General features: G+C 48.9%; 1 protein-coding gene across 2 annotated transcripts in view; it reads right to left on the minus strand.

The window, feature by feature from the left end:
• The window catches only part of MON2 (MON2 homolog, regulator of endosome-to-Golgi trafficking), a 1,155,350-nt gene that overhangs the window by 404,165 nt on the left and 735,724 nt on the right, over positions 1–15,461 (minus strand). For both annotated transcript variants that reach the window (XM_069629845.1, XM_069629844.1), the window contains exon 24: positions 914–1,207. In XM_069629845.1, the coding sequence (XP_069485946.1) occupies positions 914–1,207 (294 nt within the window). The remainder of the gene's footprint in view (positions 1–913; positions 1,208–15,461) is intronic.

Consider the following 15,461-nt stretch of genomic DNA (forward strand, 5'->3'; position numbering starts at 1 on the left):
GAGGCAATGCGTTTGTCTTGGAAGCAAGACAGAGCTTCACGAGTTTGAATCCTGGTCCTGCGCTTAGAGCCTGGTCTCCGGTATGAAGCGTGATATAAAAGCCAATTAATTTTTTTTATTAGCGTTAATACACTGTTTTGTGCTGCAGCAATAGGAGAATTAGTTGTCTGCTGTCCCACACAAGCGCAAGTCTATAAAAAGGAAGCCAAGTTAATCTCTCAGGTTTCAGCTATCGGCAGCCAAGCTGCAGAGTGCATGCAAGCAGAACATGTCCCAGCCCTCTAAAACCTCTGATAGCACCCATTGTATAGCAAAACCTCAAGGCTAACTAAATGCTAGCCTGTTAAGCAGCGTGAATATCCGCTGGCAGCTTCAAACACCCATTGTGAGAAAATATTACCTCGGCTCACCGACTGGTCACAACACACACACATACAGCTCAAATCGGGTCACTCCCTTTTCAGCACCACACAGCCCTACTAATAAACTAAAAACAATGATTTAATCGTTTGAAAGTGTGCGGCTTAGATTTTACATAAGACATGTGAATGTGCTTTATGTGATGAATTACTTGATTGTATAGTGCGTAGTTCATTTGTCCAATTACTATATGAATTATGTATAAGGAGATACATCTGAAACCATGAAACATCGTTGGAATGAAAATGCATCAATATTTCATTATCTGAAATAGCTCTCAAAACAGGTTTTGGCCTTAATCCAGCTATTTGTAAGCAGCAAGATTATTATGCTTCGAGATAAACATGGAAACAAAAAGGTACTAAACTGCTCTGGACAGGAAGCAAGCAAGACAGCAAAAGAGAGTTTAAAGTTGTTAAGTATTCAAAGACAGTTTTGGATTGTTTGCACAACATACACAGGGATTTCATTATCTATTTTTCTCCACGATTACCTTCCATATCACAGTGTGCCATGTTGCATGCTGTAACAATGTTCCATGAGCACCCACGGTAGAGAATAACGTCTGTCCTGCACTTTTCCTGACTGCTGGCCGCGGATCCACGCAGAGCTCCCCGAGCTTGGCATAGAGACATAACCACAGGCAGTCAAACGGTGGTGCAGGGTGGAAGGGCCTATCAAGGGTCACTCCTTTCTCTTCCGCTTGCTTCTGTTGTAATGCCTCATCCCAGTTTAATTCTTTTTCAATAGTTTCCCCCCTTTGGAAGAAGTAATCGGAAATATTCCACTATAATGCAAATGTAAATACACTTGATTAGTATCCATATTGCTATTAGACATAGTTAGGCTTTAATTGTATGCAGCAAGACACAGCATGTTCCCCAATGCACTTTAATATCATCCTCCCCCCAATTCAATAAGGGTCTTTCAAATGTTGGCAAAGGCCCTTGATTTGTCAGTGAAATGCATTGATTGAATGAACACTTTGAAGAGCCACAGAGAACTTTTCGATTTACTATCAAATTCTGATAAAGTGATTTGAGTTTCTTGAGACCTCTATAAGAGACTGCCTTAGACATTGCGTTAATGTTCCAGAAGAAGAAACTTAAGAAAAGGGATTGTCAGAGCATGTATAATAAGGAAGCCCGACAGCATGTGCTTCATTGAATCATCTATCAGAAACATTTCTGGCTTCCAATGGTTTCCGATAGATGACAGAACCGAGGCTGCCAAGATATATCATAAAGAGGAGAGTGGATTGGTGACAAACACCGAGTATCCTGGTTTCTCCCAAATCTGGTGGTACACTAAAGAGGCCGCTATAAATCTACATTTTTGCCTGTATTATACAGAAATCTACGTATTATATACGCTACACATAGAGAAGAGGCGATTGAAGGGTGTACGGTCCTTTCATCGCCAGTAATTTTTACAACTTCCTTTTCTTTTTTACAAGTATAAAGTTATGAAAAAGCTCATCAAATTTTTTGGGGGGGGCGGCAGGTCGGAAAGGGTAGATAAGGTGTTTGGGGGGTCGGGAATAGTTAAAAATAGGTGGGATGGGGTGTTTGGGGGAGCCCCCCCAACCAAAAAAATTTCGACCTTTTTCATAATTGTGTACTCGTTAGAAAGGCAGTCGTAAAAATGACGGGCGATGAAAGAACCTAGAACCGACTGAAGTAACCCTCTGCACGCTGGCTACTACCTGGGAAGACAGACAAATTGACTTGGATCGAATAATTCGGCTATGTCCTGCCTGATGATGGCCGCAATTGATTGGAGCGATGAACATACACTCCGAAGACGGCCGAAACACACTGTCGACTTTTTAAGAACTACCCACAACACTGCAAGCAAAGGGCAGGTCAAACCCAAAACTGAGGACTAAAAATGTCAGGTTGATCCTTGAAACAAAACAGGGTTGTCTCCACAGTGCACACATAAAGGTGGGACCAACGGTTTGCTCAAAAAGTGTATACTAAAGGTTCTTTTTGTGTCTAAAAAAAGTTGTATTTTTATGAGAACATCATCACAGAAAGTATGTTTGAATGATGTCTGTGATAACATGTATAGATCACTTATGTTACTGTGTTTATCTTAGGAATAAAACATGTTTTGGAAGTAACCACTGTGAAAAATCTAGTGGTGTAGTGGGAAGTGTATTTGATAGTATGGCCTTAATTATGAAATTTTGTATATGCTTATAATAGCCTGAAAGATCAAGGCCTACCAGACACTCTGAGTTTGGAAATACAGTGGATGAGGGCATCCTGTTACTAATATTTAAAAGCAGTGGGTTTAGAGCTCTGAGACTGGACGGCCTTGCAAATGCTATTTTAAAAAGATTTCCTAAGATATCGGCAAACGTATTGGTGAAAATCATTGGAGCCATTATAGAGGCGCGCTCAATACCATCCTCGTGGAAGACGTTGATCATTATACCCATTTTCTTAAAAGGGGATAGAACGACGCCCTCAAATGATCAACCCATTGCGTTGTTGGACTCTGCAGAAACACATTTTGCCACTCTAGAATTGAGTAAGCTAAATGAATGGGTGGTAAAATCAGGGAGGTTTGATAGGAACCAATCAGGGTTTACTAAAGAGGTGGGCATGGCCCTCAATGGTCCTACTAAGTTATCTAAAAAGAAAGGCCTGGCAGGAGAAATTCCCTGTCCATCTTGCCTTTATTGATTTTGCGGTCACATTCGTTGGCATAGATAGAACTTGTCTTTGGGCCAAAAAGAATAACTGGGGATAGCCCTCGGGCCTCCTAGACATTATAATTCAACTTTATAGTAATACCCCCCCTTTACATCAAATTGAATCAAGGGAAGTCTAAATAATGATTCCAACATTCAGTGGAAATAAGCAAAGGTGGATTCTGGCTCCTGCTTTATTTAATCTATACGTCTCTGATTTTTTTTGTTGGAACTATGGCTTTAGCAGAGGCCAACCCTCCTAAGATTAAGGAAGGAACAAGTTACTTACCTGTAACTGTTGTTCTCCAGCATGGGTCTGGCATGGATTCACATGCTCATGAATATTCCCCGTCAGGCCGGGATCCTCGGTATAGAAACAAAATCAGTATCAGTTTCGTTTCTGATCTGTCTTTCTTAGTAGTAACCAATCACTGGTCTCTGGGTCATACTGCCCCCAGCCAATGACTGCCCTCTCCCTAAACCCCGCCTCTGGCAGCCATCCTCAGATTTGGTGGCACGTAAGGAACAAGTTACTTACCTGTAACTGTTGTTCTCCAGCATGGGTCTGGCATGGATTCACATGCTCATGAATATTCCCTGTCGTCAGGCCGGGAATCCTCAGTATAGAAAAAATCAGTATCAGTTTCGTTTCTGATCGGTCTTTCTCAGTAGTAACCAATCACTGGTCTCTGGGTCATACTGCCCCCAGCCAATGACTGCCCTCTCCCTAAGCCCCACCCCTGGCAGCCCTCCTCAGATTTGGTAGCAAGTGAAGTGGCAGTATGACCAAGTGAAGAGCCGCAGAGGGGTAGGCTGGAGGGTTTGCATGTGAATCCATGCCAGACCCATGCTGGAGAACAACAGTTACAGGTAAGTAACTTGTTCCTTCTCCAGCATGTGGTCTGGCATGGATTCACATGCTCATGAATATAAGAATACATAGCAGTATACACATGCACAACCACGGGAGGTGGCACAAGGCTCAATATCAAGCAATACAACAACTCAACATTAAGCAACTCTTACCTCCTCACCAGGCTCACCTTAGGCGAACAGGTTACGCAGCACTGCCTGGCCGACTCTGGACTCCTCCCTGGAATCCCGGTCGACGCAGTAGAATCCCGTGAAGGTGTGCGTCGACCTCCACGTAGCAGCCCTGCAGATGTCGAGCAGGGGCACACCAGACAGGAACGCTGTAGTAACAGCGATCGCTCTGGTCAAATGGGCTCTCGGACGGCCGGGCAGCGGTCGGTTTGCCAACCGGTGACAGTGCATGATGCAGCCGGAGAGCCATCTGGAAATGGAAGTCTTCGAGAGAGCCTTCCCTTAATTCACAGGTCCAAAGTTCACAAACAGCTGTGATGTCTTCCGGAAACTCTTTGTGCAGTCCACGTAGAACTTCAGCGCTCTAGCTACATCTAGCGAGTGCAGAGTCCTCTCAGCCGGCGACAAAGGCGACGGGAAGAAAACTGGCAACACCAAGGGCTCGTTGAGGTGGAAGTCCGACGGCACCTTGGGCATGAAGGAGGGGTGCGTCCTCAGCACCACCCTCGTGTCCTGAAAAGTCAAGTATGGAGGCTTGCAAGACAGGGCCTGGATCTCTCCCACTCGTCGTGCAGAGGTGATGGCCACGAGGAATGCTGTCTTCCACGACAGAAACCTCAACGGCACTGAATGCATAGGCTCGAATGGGGCCCCCATGAGCCTAGTTAGTACCGCATTGAGCTCCCACGCCGGGGCAGGGGCCTTCACCGGCGGTAATGATCGGAACAGTCCTTTCATAAATTCCTTCACCAGACGATGAGACCACAAGGACGCCCGTCCTGTAGTTCTGGTGTAACGCGAGACGGCAGCCAGATGTACCTTGCTGGAAGCGTGAGATAGGCCAGCCGTGGCCAAAGACAGTAGGTACGGCAATACCTGAGGGGCCGTAATCCGCAGAGGGTTAATCTTCTGTGCCCGGCACCAGACAGAGAACCTCTTCCATTTGTGTCCGTAGCACTTGAGAGTTGAGGATGCCCTGGCCTTTGCAAGAACCTCTCTGCAGTCGGCCGGGATGTCGTATCCTCCAAACTCTAGTGCTGCAGGAGCCAGGCCTGCAAGTTCAGCGACTCTGGTTCGTGATGAAGAATGGTGCCTCCTTCTCTGGAGAGAAGATCCGCGTCCGTCGGTAGCTTGACTGGTGTGGACGCTGACAAGTCCAGAAGGTCCGGGAACCAGATCTGCCTCGGCCACGCCGGTGCGACGAGGATCATCCTGCACCGGGACCTCTTGAGCTGGTTGACGAGCCGGAGTAGCAACGGCGGGAATGCATAAAGGAACAGGCCATCCCAGGGGAACGAGAAAGCATTGCCCATGCTCCTCGGTTGGGAAAACCTGCTGGCGAACCTCCGGCACTTGGAGTTCGCCGCCGTCGCGAAGAGATCGATCTGGGGTTCGCCCCATCGTCGGAAGAGTCGGTCCACTTGATCCTGGCGCAGTTCCCACTCGTGGCACGAGTGCAGCTCCCTGCTGAGTGAGTCGGCAATGGTGTTTTTTATCCCTGCCAGATGAAAGGGTACCAGAAACATCCCTTGTGCGATGGCCCAATGCCACAGATCCTGGGTTTCCTTGGACAGGGCAGGGATCTGGTTCCGCCCTGCTTCGGAATTTAAAATATCGTGGTGGTGTTGTCGGTGAAGATCCTCACCACCTTGCCCTTGAGGGACGGAAGGAAGGACCGTCGCCCTGAGCCATCCTCATCGTCTCAGGCAAACGCCGTTGCCCAACTGACGGAAACCGGTGTTGGCGAAGTCCGTAGCCACCGTAATGGCGTGGTCCGAGGCAATCTCACCTTCCTGCAAGATTTCCAGGGCCTCAGCCCTCTTGGCATCCGGAAGGAAGTCCAACAGAGGGGTGATCTTGAACCACAACTCCCTGTCGTAGCGGGCTACGATGGCCAGGGCGTTGGCTGCCTTGATGGTCGTCGCTGCAGATGAGATGACCCGTCGTCCCATAGCATCCAGTTTCCTACCCTCGCCGTCCGGAGGGGAGGTTGAGGCCGATGCCCCCCCCCCCCTTTCTTCTTGGCCGCCGCTGAAATGACCGAGTCCGTGGGTAGGTTGCGCCCTAAGGCACAAGGGGGCAGCGTCGGGGACCCGGTACTTCTTCTCGTACCGGTCCCTCTTCGCAGGAGCCGTGGCAGGGTTCTTGAGGAGGGCGAGCCCCCCATCCCAGATGTCATCAAGAAGCGGTACGGCGAGGACCGTCTTCCTTTTAGCCTCGCGCCCCTGGTAAAGGAACCCCTCCTTCTTTTCCTCGGGGCAGAGCTGGAAGAGCTCGGATGCCCTGGAGATCATTGCATGGAAGGATCCAATCTCGTCGGGCGGGGACGCCCGGGCAGGGGGTTACGGGGGACACGTCCCGTCGTCGCCTCCGTCGTCATCCGTACCCATCGTAGTCGTGTCCATGCCTGTAGCATCCCCATGGGTAGTGGACCGGGGGGAAGGCAGAGAAGGCCGCAGAGGCGGGAGAGGAGGCCTAGGATGCGTCCTCCTCCTCTTAAGTGGCGGGCTCCCCGAAGGTCCTGGCTCCGGATCCTCCGTCGGGTCTGGCTCAGGCTCCTCCGTCGGGGGAAGGGGCAACCTAGTCCTTATCTCCGAGCATAAGGACTGGATGGCTGACAAAATGGCCGCCGAGGTGTCCTGCGGCGCCGGAAACGACGGGAGCGAGGGCTCTTGAGGAGCCTCGTCTGCGTCACCGTCGCCCTCGTCGTCACCCTCGTCGGGATCCCTCCCGATGGGCTGGGTCTCCTCCACGACTTGGATGAGCTCCTCTTCAGAGGTTGTGTCCGTATCCACGACGGCCACCACCCCCCACACTTTTCCAACGAGGACTTCGTGGGGGTCTTCTCGATGGGCCTGAAAGACGACTCCCTCCGCGGTGGCAGGGAGACTCTGGTACCTGAGGGCGCCTCCGCTGGTGTAACCTCCACAGGCTGAGCCAGGGCCGCAGCGACATCCTCAATCGAGGTCCTAGCAGGGTGAATCACGGCCAACGTCACCTTCTGTGCGCCTGGGGCCTTCACCTTCGGGGGAGGGCCCGAGCCTCGCTCCCCCTCTGCCGGAGTCTTCGAGATCGACCGGGGCCTCTCCAGAAGCTTCGCCGGGTTCTCTGACTTCCTCTTACCCGAGCCAGAGCGTTGGCTCGTGGTCGATGGCACCGGGGAGGGTGCGCCCTGCCTGGCAGCCAAGGAGCCCGACCGTTCAGCGCTCCCGGTGCCCGCGGACTCGCGGTGCTTAGCCTTTTGTTGGGCCCCCGTCGCCGGAGCACCCTCACAGGACTTAGAAGACCGCTCGGACTACTACTTCTTCTCGCCTGGCGGGCTCTTCCCTTCCAGTCAGTTGGCGAGACGGAGGTGGCGATCCTTCATGGTCCGCTCCGACATGTTCCCACAAAACGCACAGTCCTTCTCCGTGTGCGTCTTGTCCTCATGGAGACAGTAGAGGCATAACGAATGCTCGTCCTCCTTGAAAACATTCTGAAGCTGGCATCCAGGGCAGGTCCTGAACAGCTTCCCGGGCGTCGAGCTTCCTTTCTCCTGGGCCTGGGTAGGCCTCGGAACTTCTGGAATCCTCCAAAAGAGTAACTCAACAAAATCTTCACCCTTGAGGGGCGTAGAAAACTCTGAAACGGATCCCAGTTGATCGGATGTAGAAACGGTGGAGCTTGAGGCTCTATTTAACCGAAAAATGAGAAAAATCTCCTGAAAAAAGCACGAAAACGCAGCAAAAGCTCGAGAGCTACAGCACAAGGACTCCCAACACTTGAACATGCGGTTAAAATCTGAGGATGGCTGCCAGAGGCGGGGCTTAGGGAGATGGCAGTCATTGGCTGGGGCAGTATGACCCAATGACCCAGAGACCAGTGATTGGTTACTACTAAGAAAGACAGATCAGAAACGAAACGGATACTGATTTTTTTTCTATACCGAGGATTCCCGGCCTGACGACGGGGAACATTCATGAGCATGTGAATTCATGCCAGACCCCATGCTGGAGAACAGAGTACATGGGCTATTTTATGCAAATGATTTAGTTCTCATCAATAAGACACCAATTGGGCTACAACGCTCTCTAGACCATCTGCATAAATACACCATAGATAACAACTTAGCCTGAAATCCAACATAATGGTCTTATAATGAAACTACTCAAGAAATGCCTCGCGTTTGGGTGGCTCATGGTCAACACTAAACTGATGAGAGTAGATGTTTATCGATAATTGGGCTTTGATTGATTTATATAGCACCGATACACAATGTGTTTCAAAGCGCTTCAAGGCAGGGAGGGAACAAGGGAGAATACAATCCTTGATACATTCAGAATGTGAAATTAACTATCGTAATTAGCCTGGCGACATTTCAGATAGTGCAAGAGCTTTTGACAATGATCGGAGGGGAGGCGGGTGGGAAGAAAAATGAGACAGACAAGCGGCTACATTACTATGCCTGACAACAATTGAGGTAGTGCCGGAATTTAACAATAGGGGCTTGGAGTAAAGGGAGAAGGAGAAGAACAAAACAAGCGACTATCATACTAGGCCTGACCACATTTCAGATAATGATGGAGGGGAGAGGGAGGAGAAACAAATGAGAGATAGGTGGTGGGGGGAGGAGACAAACAAGCTGCTATCAAACAGGTCAGGAGACATATCAGATAGTGCAAGAGGAGTTGACAATGATCAGAGGGGAGGGGGTGGGAAGGAAAATATGAGAGACAAGCGGCTACATTACAATAGGGGGGAAGTGGGGTTGGAGTAAAGGGAGAAAGCGGAACAAAACAAGCGACTATCATACTAGGCCTGACGACATTTCAGATAGTGCTGGGGGTGGGGGGATAAGTGAGGGAAGGGGGGAGGAGACAAACATTTGATGCTATCATACTAGGTCTGGGACAATTCTGATAAATTAAGTACATAGAAAAAAGGTTTTAAAAAGTGGAGAAGCAGAGGGGAGAGTGAATACAGTTGCAGAGGTCAGAAAACACAATGTTGCAGGGAACAGAACATGTGAGCAAGGATTTAAGATGACGATGGGCACAGCATGGTTCAGGGCCACCCTGAGTACAAGATCCAGTGGATGCTCAGCATAAGAGTTGGGAAGGTGAAGCAACAAAAGTCAATATGTCACAAAGTCAATCCAAGGGATGGCAACAGGTCGGTGTAGGTGATACCATAGTGAGTCAAGACAACTCCAACGGTGGTTATGGAGAAAGGGGGGAGGGGCAACAGGGAAGGGGGGATCGAAGAAGGGATAAGGGAAGGTGAAGGCAGGAAAGATGATATCAGGCAAGCAGGGATAGAACAATGATATAGGACAAAATAATACTACTACTAAAATCCTACGGATCAAGGTGGAACCCTTAGCTGCCTAGGGATTGCTTATCCTGAGAAAGTTTGGTAAATCTACGCCTAAAAGGCCAAAGCAGTTCCCAATATAACGTATGGTGCTGAAATGTACATGTCCATCTCATTTCTGAATTGAAACCTATTTGAAGGTATGTTTTGGAAAAGGGTATTGGGTCTCCACAGAAGCATGCCAGTACAGTTGATTCGCTATGAGTTGGGCTTACTGCTATGGTTTTATTGAAGAGATTGGCCTTTCTTTTGTAAATGCATAATGGCAAATCCTCTCTGCTTATGATTATAGCAGAAGCTTTAAGTGAAGAGTCTGATTTTATAACCGCACCATGGAAAGATGAATGTTTGCAACTTTTGAAGGATGTTGGTTGTAGTGTGGGGGGGGTCTAGTGTTAAACCCGGAAGATGTAAAACGGAAGTTAAGGCGATACGACTGGATCTGCATGCTTGATGAATGTAAAGCTTCTAAACATTTTAAAAATGAGGCCAAACCATTCAATCAATTGCCTAAATATCTTATGAAATTCCCTGACCAGGTGCTTAGAAGAGTGTTTTTGCAAATGCGCCTTAACTTGCTCCCAACAAGAGACGTTTTGGTGACTAGGGCAAAGTGGGAAAGTAATCGTCGGTGTTGTTGATTTTGTAGTATTAGCAAAGAATTAGAAACAACTAGGCACATATTGGTGGACTGTAAATCGTTGGCATGTAAATCATTGGCAGAAAGAAGAGGGATAACTTAACAGATTTATAGAACACCATCGATTATTGACACCAGACACATGGTCGGTAATTTTATTCAGTGGCAAATATCTTAGTCTTACTCTCGCAGTGGAGAACATTTTAAGACCGATTTTAGGATAACTGCTCTTCCTATATACAACTAATTACTTTTTATCCTTCCTTTTAGGTATTGATAATTTGTGATAGATCTTTTTGAATTGTGATTATGTTGAGTTGTGTTGTCTTAAAAGCTTTGTCTATGTAATTTCACTCCAATTGAATGATTCTTTTATAAAATGTGTTAAGAATTTGTAATAATCTTAGATTCTCTTTAATAATGTTTTAAAAATCTAATGTAAGAGGCCGGGTCTTGGAGCCATGGCGTTCGGAGCCGCATCGTAAGAGCACCCGGCACGAGCTCCGCAACAGACGGAAAAACAGTGATAAACCTGCACGTTTCAAAGCGTAACCGAGCCGAATAGCAAAAGGTACTGCAGAGCATTAATTGATGTACTCTCGACCTGCATGATTGTCTAAATAACGAGAATCCGGTGACAGCAAGAATCCGCCGCGCATTCACCCAAGCGGGCAAAATGGCGGACGAGAAACAGCTCCCCCAATGTTCCTGGGTAAAGGAGCGAGACCAAGCAGCGGGAACCACTGACTAGGGTCCAGCGCACCCACACCACGTCAGCAGCACTGGTCCCAGCAAAATCAGAGGAAGAGCTGTGTCTGATCATCTCAACGCAGTGAGGCAATCCCTTCCAATGGATCCAGAGCCGTACAGGGAGCACCAGCGATCCGCTGTGAGGTGCGCAACGCCCCAGAAACTGCAGGAGCTGTCCATAGCCTGGATGCCAGGGAAATCAATGCAACACCCGCACTGGTGACAATGAGAAGCGAGATGGTAAGATGGGTGTCCTGTGCAAGCAAAGCTGACCAGGACCCCCTGCTCAGTCCACCCGGGGAAGAGGGCAATGCCGCATAGAGCAAACGCACTCGCAGGGACGCTGCGCACTCCCATCCAGCAGCAATTCCAGCGGCCCCCAGTGTAAGCAGCCCAGCTGCCAACAACTCTCCCCCATCCGGCCCATAACTCCGATCGGAAGGGGCATACGTATCATTCAATGGAGGGTGCCGCCAGGGTGGATGGCCCACAACACAACAACACCCCACATTGTCCCGAAGCTCTGGGGGGGGGGGGCAGATTCAGCAGCACGAGCCTAGAGACTGCAGTTGCATAAATACACCCAAACGCAAAGTGTTCACCCAGCAGCAAGAAAAGCCAAGTAGGACCAGGAGGTGCAGCAAAAGCAAGAGGGATACTTAGGTCAAAGGCAGATGCACAGACCCATCCAAAAATCTAAAGGAAAGCTGCCTGAAGGGAATAGCAGCCTTGATCCCGGTGCAATATGGGGCTGATGAAACTACACAAGACACCCTAACGACTACAGCGACTGGGAGAGCCGCGCAGTGACTGTTAAGCAGCACAAATACAGAGCCCCGAGCACCACCAGCATAAAATAACCCAAACCTACAGCAGAAGCCTAGTCGGGGAGGGCAGCACCACCAACAAGTACTCCATATGGCGAAGCCAAAATCCCACGCAGGTGGCAAAGAGCAGCATACACACATAAATAAGGGCCGCAGCAGCACAGATCTGAAAACACCTACTGGGGCGACAGTCGAACCAGAATCCCACCCCGCCCACACATCACACCAACGCGGAGCAAAGCACACTGCAATCGAAGGACTCAACTTGTAAAAGCAAAGGGGAAGGGGAATGTGAGTACCATAAGGGCACGGAGGAATTAATGAGGAAAATCACAACCCTAGATAAACGCGTTGATGCGATTGGTAACAGAACGGCAGAGATCGAAACTACTCTATGCGAGCAAACCTTCAAAATTGGGGAGGGAGTAGATAGAACTGCGGTGCTGGAAGCAGATGCAAGGCCCTGGAACTCAAACAGGAAGACGCAGAGAACTGCTCCCGGCGCAGCAATATCCGCTTGCGAGGGAATTCCATCATCAGTTACAGACACTGAATTAGAGGTCTTCACGCAGGACTTGTTTCGCTTCATCTTAACCTTGCCCAATGAAGCCCTGCTTGAACTCGACAGGGTGTACAGAACTAGGTCGAAACAGGGCTCAGCCAATCCTCTGGACGTTCTGGCGAGAGTGAACTTCTATAAGGTCAAGGAGGAGAGAATGCGAGAAGCAAGAAGCTTAGGGGGGGGGGGATTACAATTCAGGGACGCATCTATTTCCCTATAGCAGAATCTAACAGCAACCACGCTCCTGAAGAGGAAAGCCCTAAAACCAATAACTGAATGGCTGCAGGAGAAGAAAATAGTGCATCAGTGGGGGTTCCCCACCGCTCTGAACTTCTCTTGGGAGGGCAAGTCATGGCTAATCCGCACCCCGAAGGAGGCAGAAAGATTCCGAAATCCGGATGCAGAGGAGGAAAGCATTGGAAAGGAGGCAGCGTACAGCGAAGACACGCTGAGAGACAATGCAAAACCCTCAACCCGGGTGGAGCGACTGCGAAGGATTAAGGGGCCACAACCAAAAAGCAAGAGAAACAACAAAGACTGAGTGGGGTGAAATCCCTAGAACATACTTAACTATGCTCAAGGCTACATACCCAAAGCACTAACAGATCCTGTGCCCATCACCCGAAAAAATCTGGCGACCACCTGTCAGAAAGGATCCGTAGATTCACCACCAGGACTACCACCACCAAACCTTGCACCAAACTATTCAAACAGAGATGGAGGCGACCAGGGAAGAAAGCCACGCTAATCATCAAGCGAAGCTCAAACTAAAAGTCGAACGCAAGTACAGAGTTTTACCTAAGTTTGCAAGAGCGTGGTTCGCCTCATGAGGGTCGGTTGTGAGGGCCTGGCCGGTCACCCCAAAGGTCGAGGGCTGGGCCTGACAACCTGTTTTACATGGGAGGGCGGGAGGGGGAGTTGGGTTAAGGGGAGTTTTAAGGGAGGGTCGGGTGAGAGCGGCAAAAACAACCAGCTACTGAACATAAGGGACAACAAGATAACGAACAAGGGCAAACTTATGCACACAGCAATCCATGCATATATAACATTGGGCCAATAAAGCAAGGACATTGATAACACCTCTGATGGCTGACTTAAGTAAAGAGCTAAATATGGTAACATGGAAGGTGCAGGGCCTGAACTTTATGGAGAAAAGAAAGTCAGTTGAACGTAGATTAACCCAGCTCTCATTGGACATAGTCTACCTACAGGAAACCCACCTCCGCCTTACTATTTAATTCATTTTTCTCCACAGGCAGCATTATTCCCTCAATGGAGGAATCTTTGACCGTGCTCATCCCAAAGCCGGGCAAGGACCCAGAACAATGCGCGTCATACAGGCCCATTACGCTAATGAATAATGACGCTAAAATATTCTCAAAGTTCTTGTCATGCAGACTGGCAAGTGTCCTCCCAGAGCTAATCCACCCGAACAAACAGGATCAATTCCAGGACGCAACACGCAGGGACAATACCAGACACACCCTAAACATAATAGAAAGTGAAAATAGAGCGGGGGCGGAACTAGCAGTTCTTTAACTCGACGCACGCAAAGCGTTCAATCTGCTAGACTGGGAATACATAAAGGAAACATTAACCCATTTTGGGTTTGGCCCGAAGTTCACAAAATAGACCATAGACAACTACCAACACCCCAATACTTCTCCAAGAATAAACGGCATCGGATCACCCAAGATTAACATCACTAGAGGCAAACGGCAGGGATGCCCCCTTTCACCACTGGTATTTGCACTCTCCATGGAACCATTTGCTAGCAGAATCCGAGATAATCCGCGAATACAGGGATTTAAGGTGTAAGGTAGCGTTTATAAAGCGGCCATGTACACAGAAAACATTCTCCTCACCTTAACCCAGGTCGGCGACTCTCTGGAAGCCCTCTGGCAAGAGGTTAAAGCATTTGGCAAAGCGCCTGGGTTCAGAGTCAATTATGCTAAATCAATAGCCGTAGGCGTTAACATCCCACAAAAGCGTAGAGAATCAGTGGCAATTAGACACCCTATCCTGTGGGCTAAAACCCACATCAGATACATGGGAGTTCAGATATCTGAAGTATCTGTACCTTTCTGTCTGTATATTACATTGTACCGACTGTATGTTTTATCTGATGTAACTAAGCTGTAAGTATACTTGTAACCCTGTGTAAAAGGCGCCCAGTTACCTCAAGGTTAGGTGCACCATACAAATAAATAACCAAAGTAGAGCTAACATGGAGAGTCAATTTAAAACAATTATTCAGAGAAATGCGCAAAGACCTAGAACGCTGGCACAAACCAGAAGTGTCATGGCTAGGGATAATCACGGCCCTGAAAATGAACTTGGTCTCAAGTTTAATTTACCACTGCCTAGCGCTCCCAATACCCACCCCAGAGAAGGACCAGCAGAAGCTGCAGACGCAAATACAGAAATATGTATGGGTCGGGAAAAAAACGTGAATAGCTAAGCAAGTCATGCACCGGGGGACGGGCAAGAGCGGCTTTGGGGTTCCAGACATCTCTAGCTACTGCCATGCAGCACAGCTCTCGCAGGCCTTTGCATGTCAATCTGCCACCAATCAACCCTGCTGAGAAAAACGAGGAATACTGGAGCCAAGCACCACTTGCATCGCTCTCACATATCACAATTCCCCGGGCCCCCCCAAACGCTGGCCCACTGACAACCACTAGAAACACAATAGAAAGCTGGAGAAAGGCGGCCCGCAAATGGGGCTGCAAAAGCACTTTGGGACCCCTATCCCAATCTGGAATAATCCTGACTTCAACCCGGGAGCTTTCCTGAAGGGATTCGACAAATGGAGGGCGGGGGATTAAAACAGATAGACTTTTTCGCCCACGGAACCCCACTAACATTTGAAGAGTGTAAAACAAAATTTCGGGTGCCAGAGACTGAATGATTCCGCTATACGAACTCAGGCACTAGATGTGCACTGGATGTTCCACAGCAGCACAAAAACACTTGGGGGCAGGGAACGAACAGCATTAGAACGCACCCTAACAGGAAATGCCCCCATGGGAAAAGATATCAACCCTATATAAACTACTGTCGGCCGGTCAAGTGGCACAGCGAGTAGAGCGCTCGCTTTGACATCCGTGCAGAGCTTGCTAACGCAGGTTCGAATCCCGGCAGGGCCAAACTCAGCCTTTCATC

This window comes from Ambystoma mexicanum, chromosome 12 (genome assembly GCF_040938575.1).
Source record: "Ambystoma mexicanum isolate Mex_15411 chromosome 12, UKY_AmexF1_1, whole genome shotgun sequence".
In the NCBI taxonomy this organism is placed as follows: Eukaryota; Metazoa; Chordata; class Amphibia; order Caudata; family Ambystomatidae; genus Ambystoma; species Ambystoma mexicanum.